This window comes from Anomaloglossus baeobatrachus, chromosome 3 (assembly GCF_048569485.1).
Source record: "Anomaloglossus baeobatrachus isolate aAnoBae1 chromosome 3, aAnoBae1.hap1, whole genome shotgun sequence".
Classification (NCBI taxonomy): domain Eukaryota; kingdom Metazoa; phylum Chordata; class Amphibia; order Anura; family Aromobatidae; genus Anomaloglossus; species Anomaloglossus baeobatrachus.
Window position 1 is genome coordinate 133,130,124 of NC_134355.1, and position 15,194 is coordinate 133,145,317.

Consider the following 15,194-nt stretch of genomic DNA (forward strand, 5'->3'; position numbering starts at 1 on the left):
TTGTCGGTACTCGCGTTCCCGAGAGTCATGTGAGGTTGTTACGTCACACGAGTCCTCGCCCGATCACCAGTGGATTTTCTCTTCCTGCTTCAGCTCTCACTTCCTGTTGATGAGTTATTTGTCTGAAGGCGGTAATTGGAGGCGGGGCTTGCGTGACATAACTTCACATGAGCCCTGGGAACTCGAGAGCTCACACCGCTGGATCTGCATCAGCATGGGTGGTGAGCATAAGCGCTTTCATTTTAATGGAGGTGGGGGAGAGGGAGAATAAGAAAAGGGGTGGTCTGAGTAGTGGACAACCCCTTTGAATACCCCACACATACCTTGTCTTTCAAGACCATAATATACTGTGTAGCCAAGAACCCTACACTACATTACAAAACGTACTATTCTCTTACTATATTCTAAAAAGTATGTCACATGTCATTTAAAGGGAACCTGTCACGTGCAAAAATGTTATTAACCTGCATATTTATTTTACTCCCTTATATAGCGCTAATAATTCCATAGCGCTTTACAAACATTATCATCACTGTCCACATTGGGGTTCACAATCTAAATTCCCTATCAGTATATGTTTTGAGTGTGGGAGGAAACCGGAGAACTCAGAGGAAACCCACACAAACACAGGGAGAACATACAAACTCCTTGCAGATGTCATCATGGAGTGAACCTGCAGGTTAATAGTGTTTGAAACCTGCCTGACGCCTGCACTTTCAACTCCGTTGCCAGGAGAAAAAGAACTTTAATCCTCCTAGCAGTGCTTGGGTTTCAGCAACAGGGGAGGCGCTGGCACGGGTTCACTCACTGCTCTGTGTATTTAGAGCGGCCGCTTTAACCACGCATCTCACCCCACCTATTCACTCGACCCCCTTCCCCCCACACTTAAAGTCCACTGCTCAGCATCTCTGCATTAGTACCTGCTGTCAGTAAGTGTAGGGGATTTGGTTACAGCCGCCGCTCTCGATACACAGAGCAGTGACTGAACCCGCTCCGGCGCCTCCCCTGTGATTGAAATCTGACCACTACCAGGAGGATTAAATTTCTTTTTCTCCGGGTAGCCGGGTTCAATGTGCAGGCGACAGGCAGGTTTCAAACCCTATTAGCCTGCAGCTTAACCCCATATCTGCAGGTTAATAGTGTTTTTGAATGTGAAAGGTTCCCTTTAACAAGTGCAGTGCTGGGGGGGGGAGTGGGATACAAGAACCAGGGAAATCACAACTTCATTGAAGCATTGAAACCAAGCAGAGAAAAGAAGAGAGCTATCAATTTTTCTCTGCTGACTCCCGGGCTGTCTGTGTAGACCGCTGTTTCAGGGTTCTTGCCCCTCATCAGTGAAGAGCAGGGTCCTTTTTGGCAGTCTACAAAGGGGTGTCTTTTCCTTTTGGAGAAGACTCTGATTTTGCTGTTATTCTTAGTCATGTATCAAGGCTTGTCCTGACACTGACTTATACGATAACTACCTCTTATCTGTTGCACTAGTAGGACAATTTTCTTTTCTCCTAGCGGAAAGCTTAATTCCGCATCTACACTTCCAAAGATCTTTTTTACCACTTGTAATTTTGATTAGGAAAATATTAAATGCTTTAATAACTTTGTGTCTTTACATTTTTAATTTTTTTCCTGTATGTTTTTGTGTGCGTTGGTCCCTTTTTGTTTTTCCACATAGTTTAAGTTTTGGGGTATCTTTTCTCCTGCATCTCCTCCTGTGCGTCGGGCCCCACGTTTTGCTGCCCGTCCCAAGGTACAATTGCTTGTCCCGGCAAGCTGAGTGTATCACCTAACTATTCCACGTTCGCTGGCTTCCTAAACCTCCGTAGCTCAGGCAGCATATAACATTGTGCTTACCAAGCTTGCAGCTTCAACGTGAAGTTCACATCTGCCCTCTGCTCATTTCATCAAGATCTCGTAGATGAGCTCTCCGCTTATACTGCAGTATGACGTGGAGTACCACTAACCAGTGTATTGTGTGCCAACGCCTTGGAAAAACACATCAATAGTCTATATCATATTAGTCATATATCTGTTCATATCTCCATGGAAATATCTCATGTAATTTTCCCTTCATTTAAGCATAACTGCCAGATTTGATTTTGTCATTTAATTAATATCTTTGATCATTAATGAGTAGGTAACGGTGTCTGATATTTATGCAGTTGTATCTATACATTTCACCAGTGGTCTGAACTCTCAATAGCCTTAGGGTTACGTAAATAGTATTACTAGTGTGATATCGATCTAGAATACCTATTGAGAGATTATGCCCATAAGCCGCACGCAATCAGCGAGCAGTAGAGTATTAGACATCTCATAAGTTATTATCAATCCTAACCGTTGTAAAAGTAATTTGTAAAACAAGAAAATGGCATTTCGGTAAAATATTGTAATAGACCTTAAAGAAAATCAGTAAATTCAGTCCTACCGATGGGCAGGAGGAGCTAAGCAGATATACATATATATATATATATATATAGCTTTATGGGAAGTCATTCAGTATAACTTGTACACTATTAATAAAAACCTATGCTTGCTTTTTCTATGTCCAGTAGATGGGCCTCATCAGTGATTGACAGCTTTCAAGTCAATTAGGCTATTAATCATTGAATTTGCCTTTTTTTGTTTGAGATATATATATATAGATAGATAGATAGATAGATATAGATATATAGATAGAGTATATCACAAAAGTGACTAGATCCCTCACATTTTTGTAAATATTTTATTATATCTTTCCACATGATGCTTTGGTACAATGTATAGTAGTCAGTGTATGGCTTATGTAACATTGTAAATTTGCTGCCCTCTAAAAAAACTAAACACACAGCCATTAATGTCTAAACTGCTGCCAACAAAAGTGAGTACACCTCTAAGTGAAAATGGCCAAATTGTATCCAGTTAGGGATTTTCCTTCCCCGTTGTCATGTGACTCATTAGTGTTAGAAGGTCTCAGGTGTGAATGATGAGCAAGAGTATTTAATTTTGTGTTCTCTCACACGCTTTCATATTGGTCAGTGGGCGTTCAATATTTCACCTCATGGCAAAGAATTCTCTGAGGATCTGAAAAAAAGAATTGTTGTTCTACATAAAGATGGGCTAGGCTATAAGAAGATTACTGCCACCCTGAAACTGAGCTGCAGCATGGTGGCCAAAACCATACAGTGGTTTAACAATACAGGTTCCTCTCAGAACAGGACTCGCGATAGTCAACCAAGGAGGTTGAGTGCATGTGCTCTGCATCATATCCAGAGATGGTCTTTTGAGAATAGATGTATGAGTGCTGCCAGCATTGCTGTAGAGGGTAAAGGGATAGAGGCTCTGCTTGTCAGGTCTCGGACAATACGCCGCACACTGCATCAAATTGGTCTACATGGCTCTCGTCTCAGAAGGACCCTCTTCTAAAGATGACACACGTGAAAGCCCGCTAACATTTTGCTGAAGACAAGCAGACTAAGGACATGGATTACTGGAACCATATCCTGTGGTCAGATGAGACCAAAATAGACTTATTTGGTTCAGATGGTGTCATGCATGTGTGGCGGCAACCAGGTGATGAGAAAAGTGTGTGTTGCCTACAGTCAAGCATGGTGGTGCGAGTGTCATGGTTTGAGGCTGCATGTGTACTGCGGGCTGTATGGAGCTGCAGTTCATTGAGAAAACCATGAATGCCAACATGTAATGACATACTAAAGTAGAGCAAGATCCCCTCCCTTCAAAAACAGTATACCAACATAACATCCCCAAACACACCTACAAGACAACCACAGCCTTACTGAAGAAACTGAGGTTAAAGGTGCTGGAATGGCCAAGCATGTCTCAAGACCTAAACCCGATTGAGCATCTGTGGAGCATCCTCAAACGGAAGGTGGAGAAGCGTAAGGTCTCTAACATCAACCAGCTCAGTGATGTCATCATTGAGGAGTGGAAGATGATTCCAGTGGCTTCTGTGAAACCACTGTGAAACTGTGAAGCCCAAGAGAGTTAAGGCAGTGCTTGAACATAGTTCTGGTCACACAAAATATTGACAGTTTGGGCACAATATGGCCAGTGTTCACTTATGATGTACTCACTTTGTTGACAGTGGTTTAGACATTAATGGCTGTGTGTTGAATTATTTAGTGAACACCAAATTTACACTGTTATACACGCCGTGCACTAACTACTTTACATTGTATCAAATTGTCATATTCTTGGTTCTTCAGTCAGTGTTGTCCCATGAAAAGATATAGCTAAATATTTACAAAAAATGTGAGGGATGTATATTATTTTATTCAGCTCTGCTCTTTCTGTGCTAAAGAATCCAATAAGTAGTCCTATTCACTGATTGATATAATTGAATTGAAAGCTGTTGATCAGTAACTAGGCCCCCCCACTGAACTCCCAAGCATAGAAATAGCAGGGGTGTGTGTTAATGCAAGGGTGTACTCACTTTTGTGATACACTGTGTATATGTACTCTGATCAGAATAGGAGATCCATATTTTTCAGAAGACTGAAGAAGAGTTAGTCCACCTTCTCCATTCTATCAGTCCATGAAAATCGGACCACACTCTCATCCAAGTCCGGTCCAATTTTTTTCTAATGGATGGACCCATAGACTTGAGTGGCTGACTACCATCCAATTCTTGACAAATCATGCATGCTGTGGTTATTTTGTCGGAGGAAAAAATTACACATGTACACTCCCTCATTGAATAACATTGGTCTGAGTGTTATCCGATCTTTTGACGCATCGCTTTCAGATTGAAAATAAATTATCTGCACAAGCCTTATGGAAAGCCATATAGAGCAGAGTGTGCGCTTATAGTGTATAATCTGTGGACAGCTAAACTCTTGTATAACAGGGGAGGCGGAAAAAAAGATCTCAGAAGAAAGGACACTACATCCATAGTATGATTAGGGTAAGGTTAAAAATGCTAAGAAAATAAAACCAAAAAATCACCTTTTTCTCCTTAACTCATTCCTTATTACATAAAAGCTATACATATGTTTATTTAAACCACATAGTAAAAATGGAATAAAAAGCGATAAGAAAAATCATGTGTAAGACAAAATGGTGCCAATTAAAATGTCGAGTAGAAAGAATGATGGTCTGCACTCAGATTTATGATGATTGTTGTGCAAGTGAGAATTGGGTCAAAGACCCTAGTATCAAATCCCAAACGAATTCACTGCAGTTGATATATATGATGCAAAATGTGACAAATTTTATTAAATAAGAAATTGCGACTTTGCAGAGGTTTCGACCCGCCTGGGTCTTAGTCAGGAGTCGCTGTATAGTGGGTGTCTGGAGGATGAAAGATGAGGTGCACTGTAGCACTAATGCATAGATGAAGGTGCCTTGAGGATTGTACACAGGGTATGCAGGCGCAGCAGCGCTGTTGCTATTGATATATGTATGTATTAAGATACACTATAGCAATAGCAACAGCGCTGCTGCACCTGCAAACCCTTTGTACAATCCTCAAGGCACCTTCTTCTATGCATTAGTGCTACAGTGCACCTCATCTTTCATCCTCCAGACACCCACTATACAGCGACTCCTGACTAAGACCCAGGCGGGTCTAAACGTCTGATTGCATAGTCGCAATTTCTTATTTAATTAAAATGTCGAGTCAGAGAACAAAAAAGTACCAAAAAAACCCAGAATGAGCCATAGTGCTCAGCAGCACTTGTAACTTTTTTTACGTTCAAAGGATTGTTTAGCAGACTATGGAAATAGCCTCGTTTGTCATTGTTCTCATGATGCTTTTAAAAAAGTAAAATTAAAAGTACTACTGAGTGCCATGACTCTTTCTGCTTTTCAGGTATTTACAGTGTTATTCCTAAAATCACAGGTTATTTCCCATCCATAAGATAGGGGATACTGGTCCGTGTGGTCTTCTCCCAGCGATCCCAAGAATGGGGCTAAAGAATCCGGAGAACTGAGATCTGCAGCCCCTTATTTAATTAAGAAACAGGGTAGGACACACGTGACCCCCTTATACATCGTGAGACAACATATGGTTAGCCCTCAATAAACATATGATAAACTTAAGAGAACAGGGAGGGAATAGATAAAACACTATCATAAGTTTGAAAAGATTAATTCAAACAGGGTCAGCTCAAATGCAATATTATGGTCTTTATTTAGTACAAAAGATATATAGATTTAAAATACACATAGAGCATGATCCAAAAATTCCAAGTTTTAAGGTAAAGACAGGTGAATAGATCAAAAATCCAGAGCAAAAGGTAGTTAGGTCTGTACCATCACCATGGGGGATAAAAGTAGAGCCAGCCCCGGCATGTGATAAATAGAGTTCAAATCCAAGTGGAAATACACATGTCAGATAATGGAAGGAGCATAGCTACTTACCCATGGTGAAGCTTAGTCAGACCAACAGCCACCGCACCCCAACGCGTTTCGTGATCTTCTTCAGGGGACTGCGACCCTTATTTAATGGAGTACAGTTGAGCTGCTGAACCCAGTTCACAGGGTCTTGATTACTGAAGGTTCAGCAGTTAGACCCATGTCCTATAGATGGGGGATAACTTGTAATTTTGGGAATAACCATTTCATACAGACTTCTAGTTTTCAGATCAACCCCTTGACGCACTTTATGGGCAGGTCCAGAAAATGCAAGAAGGAAGTGTAACGGGAGCAAAGCAGTGTCTGTCTGTCACCTGCTCTGTCCTTAAAGAGGACCAACCACCAGGATTTTCATATATGAACTAAAGTTTATACTATACTGGCACTATCATGCTGATTTTAAGCCTAGCTTTAGTTGTGAGCTTGTATGTATACTTTCTGAAATACAGTAAGTAAAGTTTCTGAAATTCACTGTTATTTGATTGATAGGTGCTGCAGAATATCTAATAGGTGGGTCGGGTTTTACTAGTTATTACTGCCCCTGCCTGTCCTTCCTCCCTCCCTCCTCCCCCTGTAATAATGTGGAAAACCATATTTTAAATTCTATAGCTTCTCTTGTAAAATAAATTATAACTATACCGTCCCAGTGATGACTTTGCTGGATCTGATTAAAGCTGGAATCACACACGACGTCGCTGTTACGTCACCATTTTCTGTGACGTAACAACAAGCTTACATGATCGCTAGTGAGCTGTCAAACATGTTGTTTTAAGCAACGACGCAGCAGCGATCATAACGACCTCGACGGTCTTCAGGCCCATGTCACTGCCTTCAGCGTCGTCGCGATCGTCGTTGCTACGGTGTCAAACAAAAGGATTTATGTGGCGCAGCAGGATAGCAGCGATCAAAAAATGACCTGGGACATTCAAGTACGAGCAGCGATCTCGCAGCAGGGGTCTGATCGTTGTTAGATGTCACACATAGCGACGACGGCAAGGTCGCTGCTACGTCACAGAAAATGGCGACTTAGCAGTGACGGCGGCGTCGCGGTGTGTGACATGGCCTTTACTGTAAGGCTATGTGCCCACGGGAGCTCGTACCTGCGGATATATCCGCAGGTACGGCCGCAGGTTTCCCGCAGCACCTCCCCGGAATCTGCAGCTATACATAGCTGCGGGATTCCAGCGGAATTGTTGCAGTAAGCCTGCGGATATTCATGCGATTTACCTGTTGAACTCCCGGCCTCTATCTCCATAGTGGAGGGCCGGGATTTCCGCAGGTAAATCCGTAGAAATAATTGACATGCAGTTATGACATGCAGCATATTCCGCAGCCGCACATTCCGCAGTATGGACACAGACACTCCCCATGTCCCATACGGTAACATGGGGAGTGTCTGTACTTGCTGAAACCTGCGGATTTATCTAGAAAATCCAGACAAATCCGCAGGTTTTCCGCAGCAAAATCCGCAGGAGCAAGCTCCCGTGGGCACATACCTAAGGCTATGTACCCACGGGCGCTCGTACCTGCGGATGTATCCGCAGGTACGAGCGCATGTTTCCCGCAGCTGCCCGTCGGCATCCGCAGCTATTTTTAGCTGCTAGATTACAGCGGAATAGCTGCGGGAAACATGCGGAGATTCATGCGGCTTACCTGCGGACGTCACGGCCTCTTATCTCCATAGCGAAGGGCCGGGACATCCGCAGGTAATTCCGCATGAATAATCGACATGCAATTATACATGCGGATGCCTACATCCGCAGCATGTTCGGCAGCTGCACTTTCCGCAGCGTGGACACGGCACTCCAAATGTCCCATAGGATAACATGGGGAGTGACTGTACATGCTAAAACCTGCGGATTTATCTGGAAAATCCAGAAAAATCCGCAGGTTTTCCGCGGCAAAATCTGCAGAAACAAGGTCCTGTGGGCACATAGCCTAAAGCTGCTGCGCTCTAACCTCAGACGAATGTCAGAAAAGTGGAAAAAGTGAGAGCAACAGCTCAATAGTGAATGGCACTGGTGCAGAAGGTGAGTATAAGGGGGTTTTTTGTTTTTGTTTTCCTTTTTTTATTATTTTATAACAGGTCCAGCTATTGGACAACTTGTTCAAGAAGTTACTAGATTGGGGGCAATTTTATTTACCATGCTTTCTAGGGCTTTTCTCTCTCGAAGGACGCTGGCCTACAAGTCTTCTCCCCTAGCTTTTTCCTATTTGTCTGAAGGAATAAATTGAATCTTGAGCCTTCATTTTAACGACATTCTACCTGTTGGGAATATTATATTTTATTTTCTAAGGCAATTGATTAAATTAGGCTCAAGTGGCTTTGCGGCAGCGCGTTGTCACAGTGTGGCCACAGGTGACATGTCTCATTTACTTTCCACTTAGGCCAGCACGGCTCAGCAGAAATCTGAGCTGCCTTTTTCATTAGGTGACTCATTTATGTATTTGAAGTTAGAAGGCCAGAGTGTGTACTGGCTGTGCATACTTCTTCATAGACCATTACTTTCGAGGCAGCTTTTTATAAGCTGAAACCAAATGAACCCTTTGTCTCTTTACGCACCTGAGTAAGTCATTAGCACGGCCTGTTGTTCTGAGAGATCTTTACAGTTTTGCAAGAGAACATCGTTCCTTCAAGAACAAACACTACCTGCCGCCGCTTGTCCGTGTGGCACCCAAGCTCTCTTCTTCCTTTTATAAATTGTTGATAGTTTAAAAGGGATTCAGGTATTTGAAGCAAACTTATTTTATACAACGAATATGCGGCAAGTATGAAGTGATAAAGGAAAAAAATATATATACTCTTTATTTTTAGCTATGAACCCACCTAGGAGACGATGTAAAGAAAAATGTTTAAAGTATCATAGCAAAGTATTTTACCAAGCATGAATTAAAACGCACAGTGCTGATATCTTTCTCCAGCAAAATACTGTGCGCTGGCATGATTTAGTAGGATATATTGTATTACCGTTACCATCCGGGCTCCATTGTTTTATACTAAGTGTTGGAGAACTGTGTTATTTGACGCCCTGAGGAAGCAAAGTCTGACGTCACATAATTTTCTGCAAAATTCCTTTGCGATGGAGAATAAGGTTTAATTGTTGCCATTGTATTGTAATATAGGAATTTCATGTATGTACTTGTATAATAAGATATTTGACGATGAGATGGTTGTTCATAACGAACAGATGTTTTTACCAGGAATTCACTGGAGCATACGTGTTTGGGTATTCCATACATGTAAACCGTTGTTGCCCAACCTCCCTTTTTGGTTTTTTTTTTTTCCTATGTTGTGTATTTAGCTACACCAAGAATCCATTGAACCTATGGATAATAACATATGATCTCCAGTAAACATTATGCCATTTAGCAGTGTTGTACCTTTTATTAAAAGGGTTGACCACTTTAGTTTTTTTTTTCCAGATGTGTTGGGGATTTTGTTTACAATTACGATTATATAAGAATGATAGGTTTTTCCCTTGTACTTGTTGGAGCAGCTTTCTTCACAGACGGCACAGCTATACCTGTTCATACAATGGCTGCTAGTGGAGGATAATGTAACCAGACCTGTCCATACAATGGCTGCTAGTGGAGGAGCATGTGACCAGACCTGTCCATACAATGGCTGCTAGTGGAGGAGCATGTGACCAGACCTATCCATACAATGGCTGCTAGTGGAGGAGCATGTGACCAGACCTGTCCATACAAGGGCTGCTAGTGGAGGAACATGTGACCAGACCTGTCCATACAATGGCTGCTAGTGGAGGAGCATGTGATCAGACCTGTCCATACAATGGCTGCTGGTGGAGGAGCTTGTGACCAGACCTGTCCATACAATAGCTGCTAGTGGAGGAGCATGTGACCAGACCTGTCCATACAATGGCTGCTAGTGGAGGAGCATGTGACCAGACCTGTCCATACAATGGCTGCTAGTGGAGGAGCATGTGACCAGACCTGTCCATACAATGGCTGCTAGTGGAGGAGCATGTGACCAGACCTGTCCATACAATGGCTGCTAGTGGAGGAGCATGTGACCAGACCTGTCCATACAAGGGCTGCTAGTGGAGGAACATGTGACCAGACCTGTCCATACAATGGCTGCTAGTGGAGGAGCATGTGATCAGACCTGTCCATACAATGGCTGCTAGTGGAGGAGCATGTGACCAGACCTGTCCATACAATAGCTGCTAGTGGAGGAGCATGTGACCAGACCTGTCCATACAATGGCTGCTAGTGGAGGAGCATGTGACCAGACCTGTCCATACAATGTCTGCTAGTGGAGGAGCATGTGACCAGACCTGTCCATACAATGGCTGCTAGTGGAGCAGCATGTGACCAGACCTGTCCATACAATGGCTGCTAGTGGAGGAGTATGTGACCAGACCTGTCCATACAATGGCTGCTAGTGGAGGAGCATGTGACCAGACCTGTCCATACAATGGCTGCTAGTGGAGGAGCATGTGACCAGACCTGTGCATACAATGGCTGCTAGTGGAGGAGCATGTGACCAGACCTGTCCATACAATGGCTGCTAGTGGAGGAGTATGTGACCAGACCTGTCCATACAATAGCTGCTAGTGGAGGAGCATGTGACCAGACCTGTCCATACAATGGCTACTAGTAGAGGAGCATGTGACCAGACCTGTCCATACAATGACTGGTAGTGGAGGAGCATGTGACCAGACCTGTCCATACAATGGCTGCTAGTGGAGGAGCATGTGACTAGACCTGTCCATACAATGGCTACTAGTAGAGGAGCATGTGACCAGACCTGTCCATACAATGGCTGCTAGTGGAGGAGCATGTGACCAGACCTGTCCATACAATGGCTACTAGTGGAGAAGTATGTGACCAGACCTGTCCATACAATGGCTACTAGTGGAGAAGTATGTGACCAGACCTGTTCATACAATGGCTGCTAGTGGAGGAGCATGTGACCAGACCTGTCCATACAATGGCTGCTAGTGGAGGAGCATGTGACCAGACCTGTCCATGCAATGGCTGCTAGTGGAGGAGCATGTGATCCGACCTGTCCGTGTGTGTGTGTGTGTGTGTGTGTGTGTGTGTGTGTGTGTGTGTGTGTGTGTGTGATTTCATAATAATATGATATTTTCTGGGATTTTTTTTATCATTAATTGTTACAGTAAATAACATGGGGAGTCTGCTTAGGTGACATGTTAAATTATTTGACGATTCCTAAAGCTTAATAAAAATACTACCCCAAAGAATGGATCTAATTAGATTACATGTGGCCAAATTTGAATTACTTTGTTATATAGATTAAAGTAAACTTGGCTACAACTGTTCCTTGTCTATATCCAGACTAGATTCTACATTTTTGCTCCAATAGTTGGTCTCTTCGGAAAGTTCAGCAGCGATGCCTATTCATTAAAAAATGTTTTTTTCATAAAGATCTTTACTGTCAAAGGTATAACTTGAAGATCCTGCTCCAATGAATGGACGTGCTGGAGCTGACCATCAACATTATGTGTATATCAGCTGAACCTGCTGGTATTGATTAGATTGGACAACCATCTTTATGTGTATGGGTTCCACTCCAAGTGACCCTTCCTTAATGTCAGATTTCAGAAGGATGAGGATTGAGTAGTTAGTTTTTAAGTTCCCAGTCCTACTGTTTTTGGAGAGAATAAGCCATTGCAAGAGATGTCTGACAGCGAACTACCGTGTTTCCGCTAAAATAAGACCTATCTTGAAAATGAGCCCTAACATGTTTTACAGGTTTTTTGGAGAATGCTTGAAATATAAGCTCTACTCCAAAAATAAGCCCTAATTAGTCAGGGCTGGCATTAGAGGAAGCCAAACCACAGTTTCTCAGGCCCCCACTCTCTTAGGGACTCCAGCTGTTGTATTCTGAGATTAAGATTGTTTAAGGACCTTTGATGACTTCACAGTCATGTGACATGTTGTAAGGTCTCTTAATTGCAGGAGTTTAAAATAACTGAACAGTAGACAGGTTGGCATTAGAGAGCAAACTGGGAAATTTCACAAGGCCCCTATTTTCCTAGGCGCCCCAGTGTTTATATCCTGATAATAACAGTGCTTCAGGACCTTTGTGACATCACGTCATGTGACTAGGTTGTCACTATAAGGTCTCTTAATTGCAGGAGTCTAAGGCTTAAGAGGAGACAGGCTTGTGTGCAGGGCCGGACTGGCCATAGGGCAATTCTGGCAAATGCCTGTAGTGGGCTGGTTTCTGTAGTGGCCGCTCAATCTTCAGTCACCACCACTCTCCTCCAAAGTGTGCGCTATGCTGTCGGCCCTGCTATGCGATTCTGCGCCCGGCATACACACTGCTGAGGAGAGTGATGGTGACTGCAGCTCTCTCCTTCCTGATCAAATGTATTTGCGTCTCTCAGCCGTAAATACATTTGAACAGTGTAGCAAGGCGCTCGGGTCTGGGCTCCAACGTGCATCAGCGTGATGAGATCAGCACCTTTCTGACGTCATCACACTGCTGCGGGCGCCACAGAGACACGTCGGGCAGTGGTGAGCGCTCCATGGAGGAGCGGAAGATGAACTGTACTGGAGAAGGGGAGAACAATTGTGAAAGGAACACAGCTTTCTGAGAGGTAGTGGGGTGAGTACTTTATTCAGAGTGGGCAGTGTGTGTGTGTGTGTGGGATATTTTACAAAAGGGCACTGTGGGGGGGATATTTTATAGAGGCAGTGTGGGAGGGGTATATTAATGAGACTGGCAGCATGGGGGTATATTAATGAGAGTGGCAGCTTGGGGGGATATTAAGGAGAGCGGTGTGGGGGGTATATTAATAAGAGTGGCAGTGTGAGGTATATTAAGGAAAGTAGCACTGTGGGGGTTTATTAAGGACAGTGGCAGTGTCGGGGCATATTAAGGAGAGGGGCAGTGTGGGGGTCTATTAAGGAGAGTAGCACTGTGGGGGTATATTAGGGAGAGTGTCAGTGTGGGGGTATATTAAGGAGCGTGGCAGTGTGGGGGTATATTATGGAGGGTGGCAGTGTGGGGGTATATTAAGGAGAGCAGCAGTGTGAGGGTATATTAAGGAGAGCGGCAGCATGAGGGTATATTAAGGAGAGCAGCAGCATGGGGGGTATATTAAGGAGAGTGGCAGTGTGGGGGGTATATTAAGGAGAGTAGCAGCATGGGAGGTATATTAAGGAGAGTGACAGCGTGGGGGGTATATTAAGAAGAGTGGCAGCATGGAGGTATATTAAGGAGGTGCAGCGTGGAACCAAAAACTGCTGCCGCGAGAATGTGCAACGTTCGATCCCAAAACTGCCGCCGCGAGGAGGTGCAGCGTGCAATCCAAAAACTGCCGCCGCGAGGAGGTGCAGCATGCGATCCAAAAACTGCCGCCACGAGGAGGTGCAGCATGCGATCCAAAAACTGCCGCCGCGAGGAGTGCAACGTGCTTTTTAGAAATCATTTCATCTTCAATTTGTTTAACTGTTCTCAATAATAAGTTTGACCAGGGGTGTCCAAACGTTTACATGCCACTATATATTCTTATAAAAAACCATAGGAATGAGTCACTACACTACCTTGATGCAAAAACAATTATTAATCTTTATTAATCAATATATAGGCAAACAATGATGTTAAAAATGAACAATACAAGAAGTGCTGGTAAGGATGCAAATACAAGGAGTATACAACCACTTGCTGGTAATGTGTGAAAACACATACATATATAGGAATGGGCAATTGTGTGTCTAAATATGAATAGCTCTATAGGGCCACACCAAACAACGTAAGGGAAGGTAAATAAAGTGCAGCATAGTGCAAAAAGGGTTGCGCAGGGCAGGATCCAACCTATATAAAGTGCTTAGTGCAAGAGCAGCAATAAAAGGTAGCAGCACAGTGGTTTAACCTAGGTCACAGCCCTTAAAGGGAACCTGTCAGCAGAAATTTCGCCCAAAACCTAAAAGCTTCACCCTCTGCAGCTCCTGGGCTGCATTCTAGAAAGGTCCCTGTTATTATTGTGCCCCATGTGCGACCAAAATAAAGACTTTATAAAGTGGTACCTTTTTGTATTCAGATACTGTAAATGTGACACGGGGGCGGGCTCTCTGGCGTCCGTTATTCTGCCTCCTGGTCCTGTATGCCGCCCCCAATCGCTCCTTTCCATAGCTGATGCACCGCCCACTGCTCCAGCCATCCCCGCGCATGCTCAGTGCCAGTCTCACGGGACTGAGCAGTGTGACCGCTGGTGACGTGTGCGCAGGCAAGTGATTATGGGCGGGGCTGTGATTGTTATTAGCAAGTACCCGTCCATAATCTCGTGAGCGCGCAAACCTCACCAGCGGTCACACTGTGCTCAGGGTAGTGCTAGACTGTATGGGCTGCTTCCAGGGATGACGTCCCTTTTGTCACGTGATAGGGGCTTGTTCAAAATACTATCACGTGACAAAAGGGACATCATCCCTGGAAGCAGGGTTTTGGGCGAAATTTCTGCTGACAGGTTCCCTTTAACACAAAACAGTTACCTGAATGGCCACAGGAATTAATAAATGAAAGCGAGACACATACCCATAATGTCACCTAACCAGCAAGGAAGGGGTGCAGCTCCACAAGACTCCAACGCGTTTCGCGAGGGCTTCTTCACTGGGTGTGGCCCTATAGAGCTATTCATATTTAGACACACAAATCTCACATCGTTTGTGTGCGTGTGTGTGTGTGTGTGTGTGTGTGGATAGAGGGGGAGAGAGAAGCAGATTAACCCTGCTGTCAACTTTCTGAAGAGCCAATGCTTTCCTCACTGAAGTGACATCACATGAAAGTGGTTTCAACTCATAGAAGATTAATTGAAATCTCAGAAACCTCTTTGACTATATTTTTGGCATATAAT

At 43.9% G+C, this 15,194-nt stretch overlaps 1 protein-coding gene across 5 annotated transcripts in view; it reads left to right on the forward strand.

The window, feature by feature from the left end:
• MAP4K3 (mitogen-activated protein kinase kinase kinase kinase 3) overlaps window positions 1-15,194 on the forward strand; it is a 345,207-nt gene that overhangs the window by 233,647 nt on the left and 96,366 nt on the right. For 3 of the 5 annotated variants that reach the window (XM_075339445.1, XM_075339446.1, XM_075339447.1), the window contains exon 13: window positions 1,670-1,744. The exons of the other annotated variants lie outside the window; for them this stretch is intronic. In XM_075339445.1, the coding sequence (XP_075195560.1) occupies window positions 1,670-1,744 (75 nt within the window). The remainder of the gene's footprint in view (window positions 1-1,669; window positions 1,745-15,194) is intronic. 5 annotated transcript variants of the gene reach the window in all.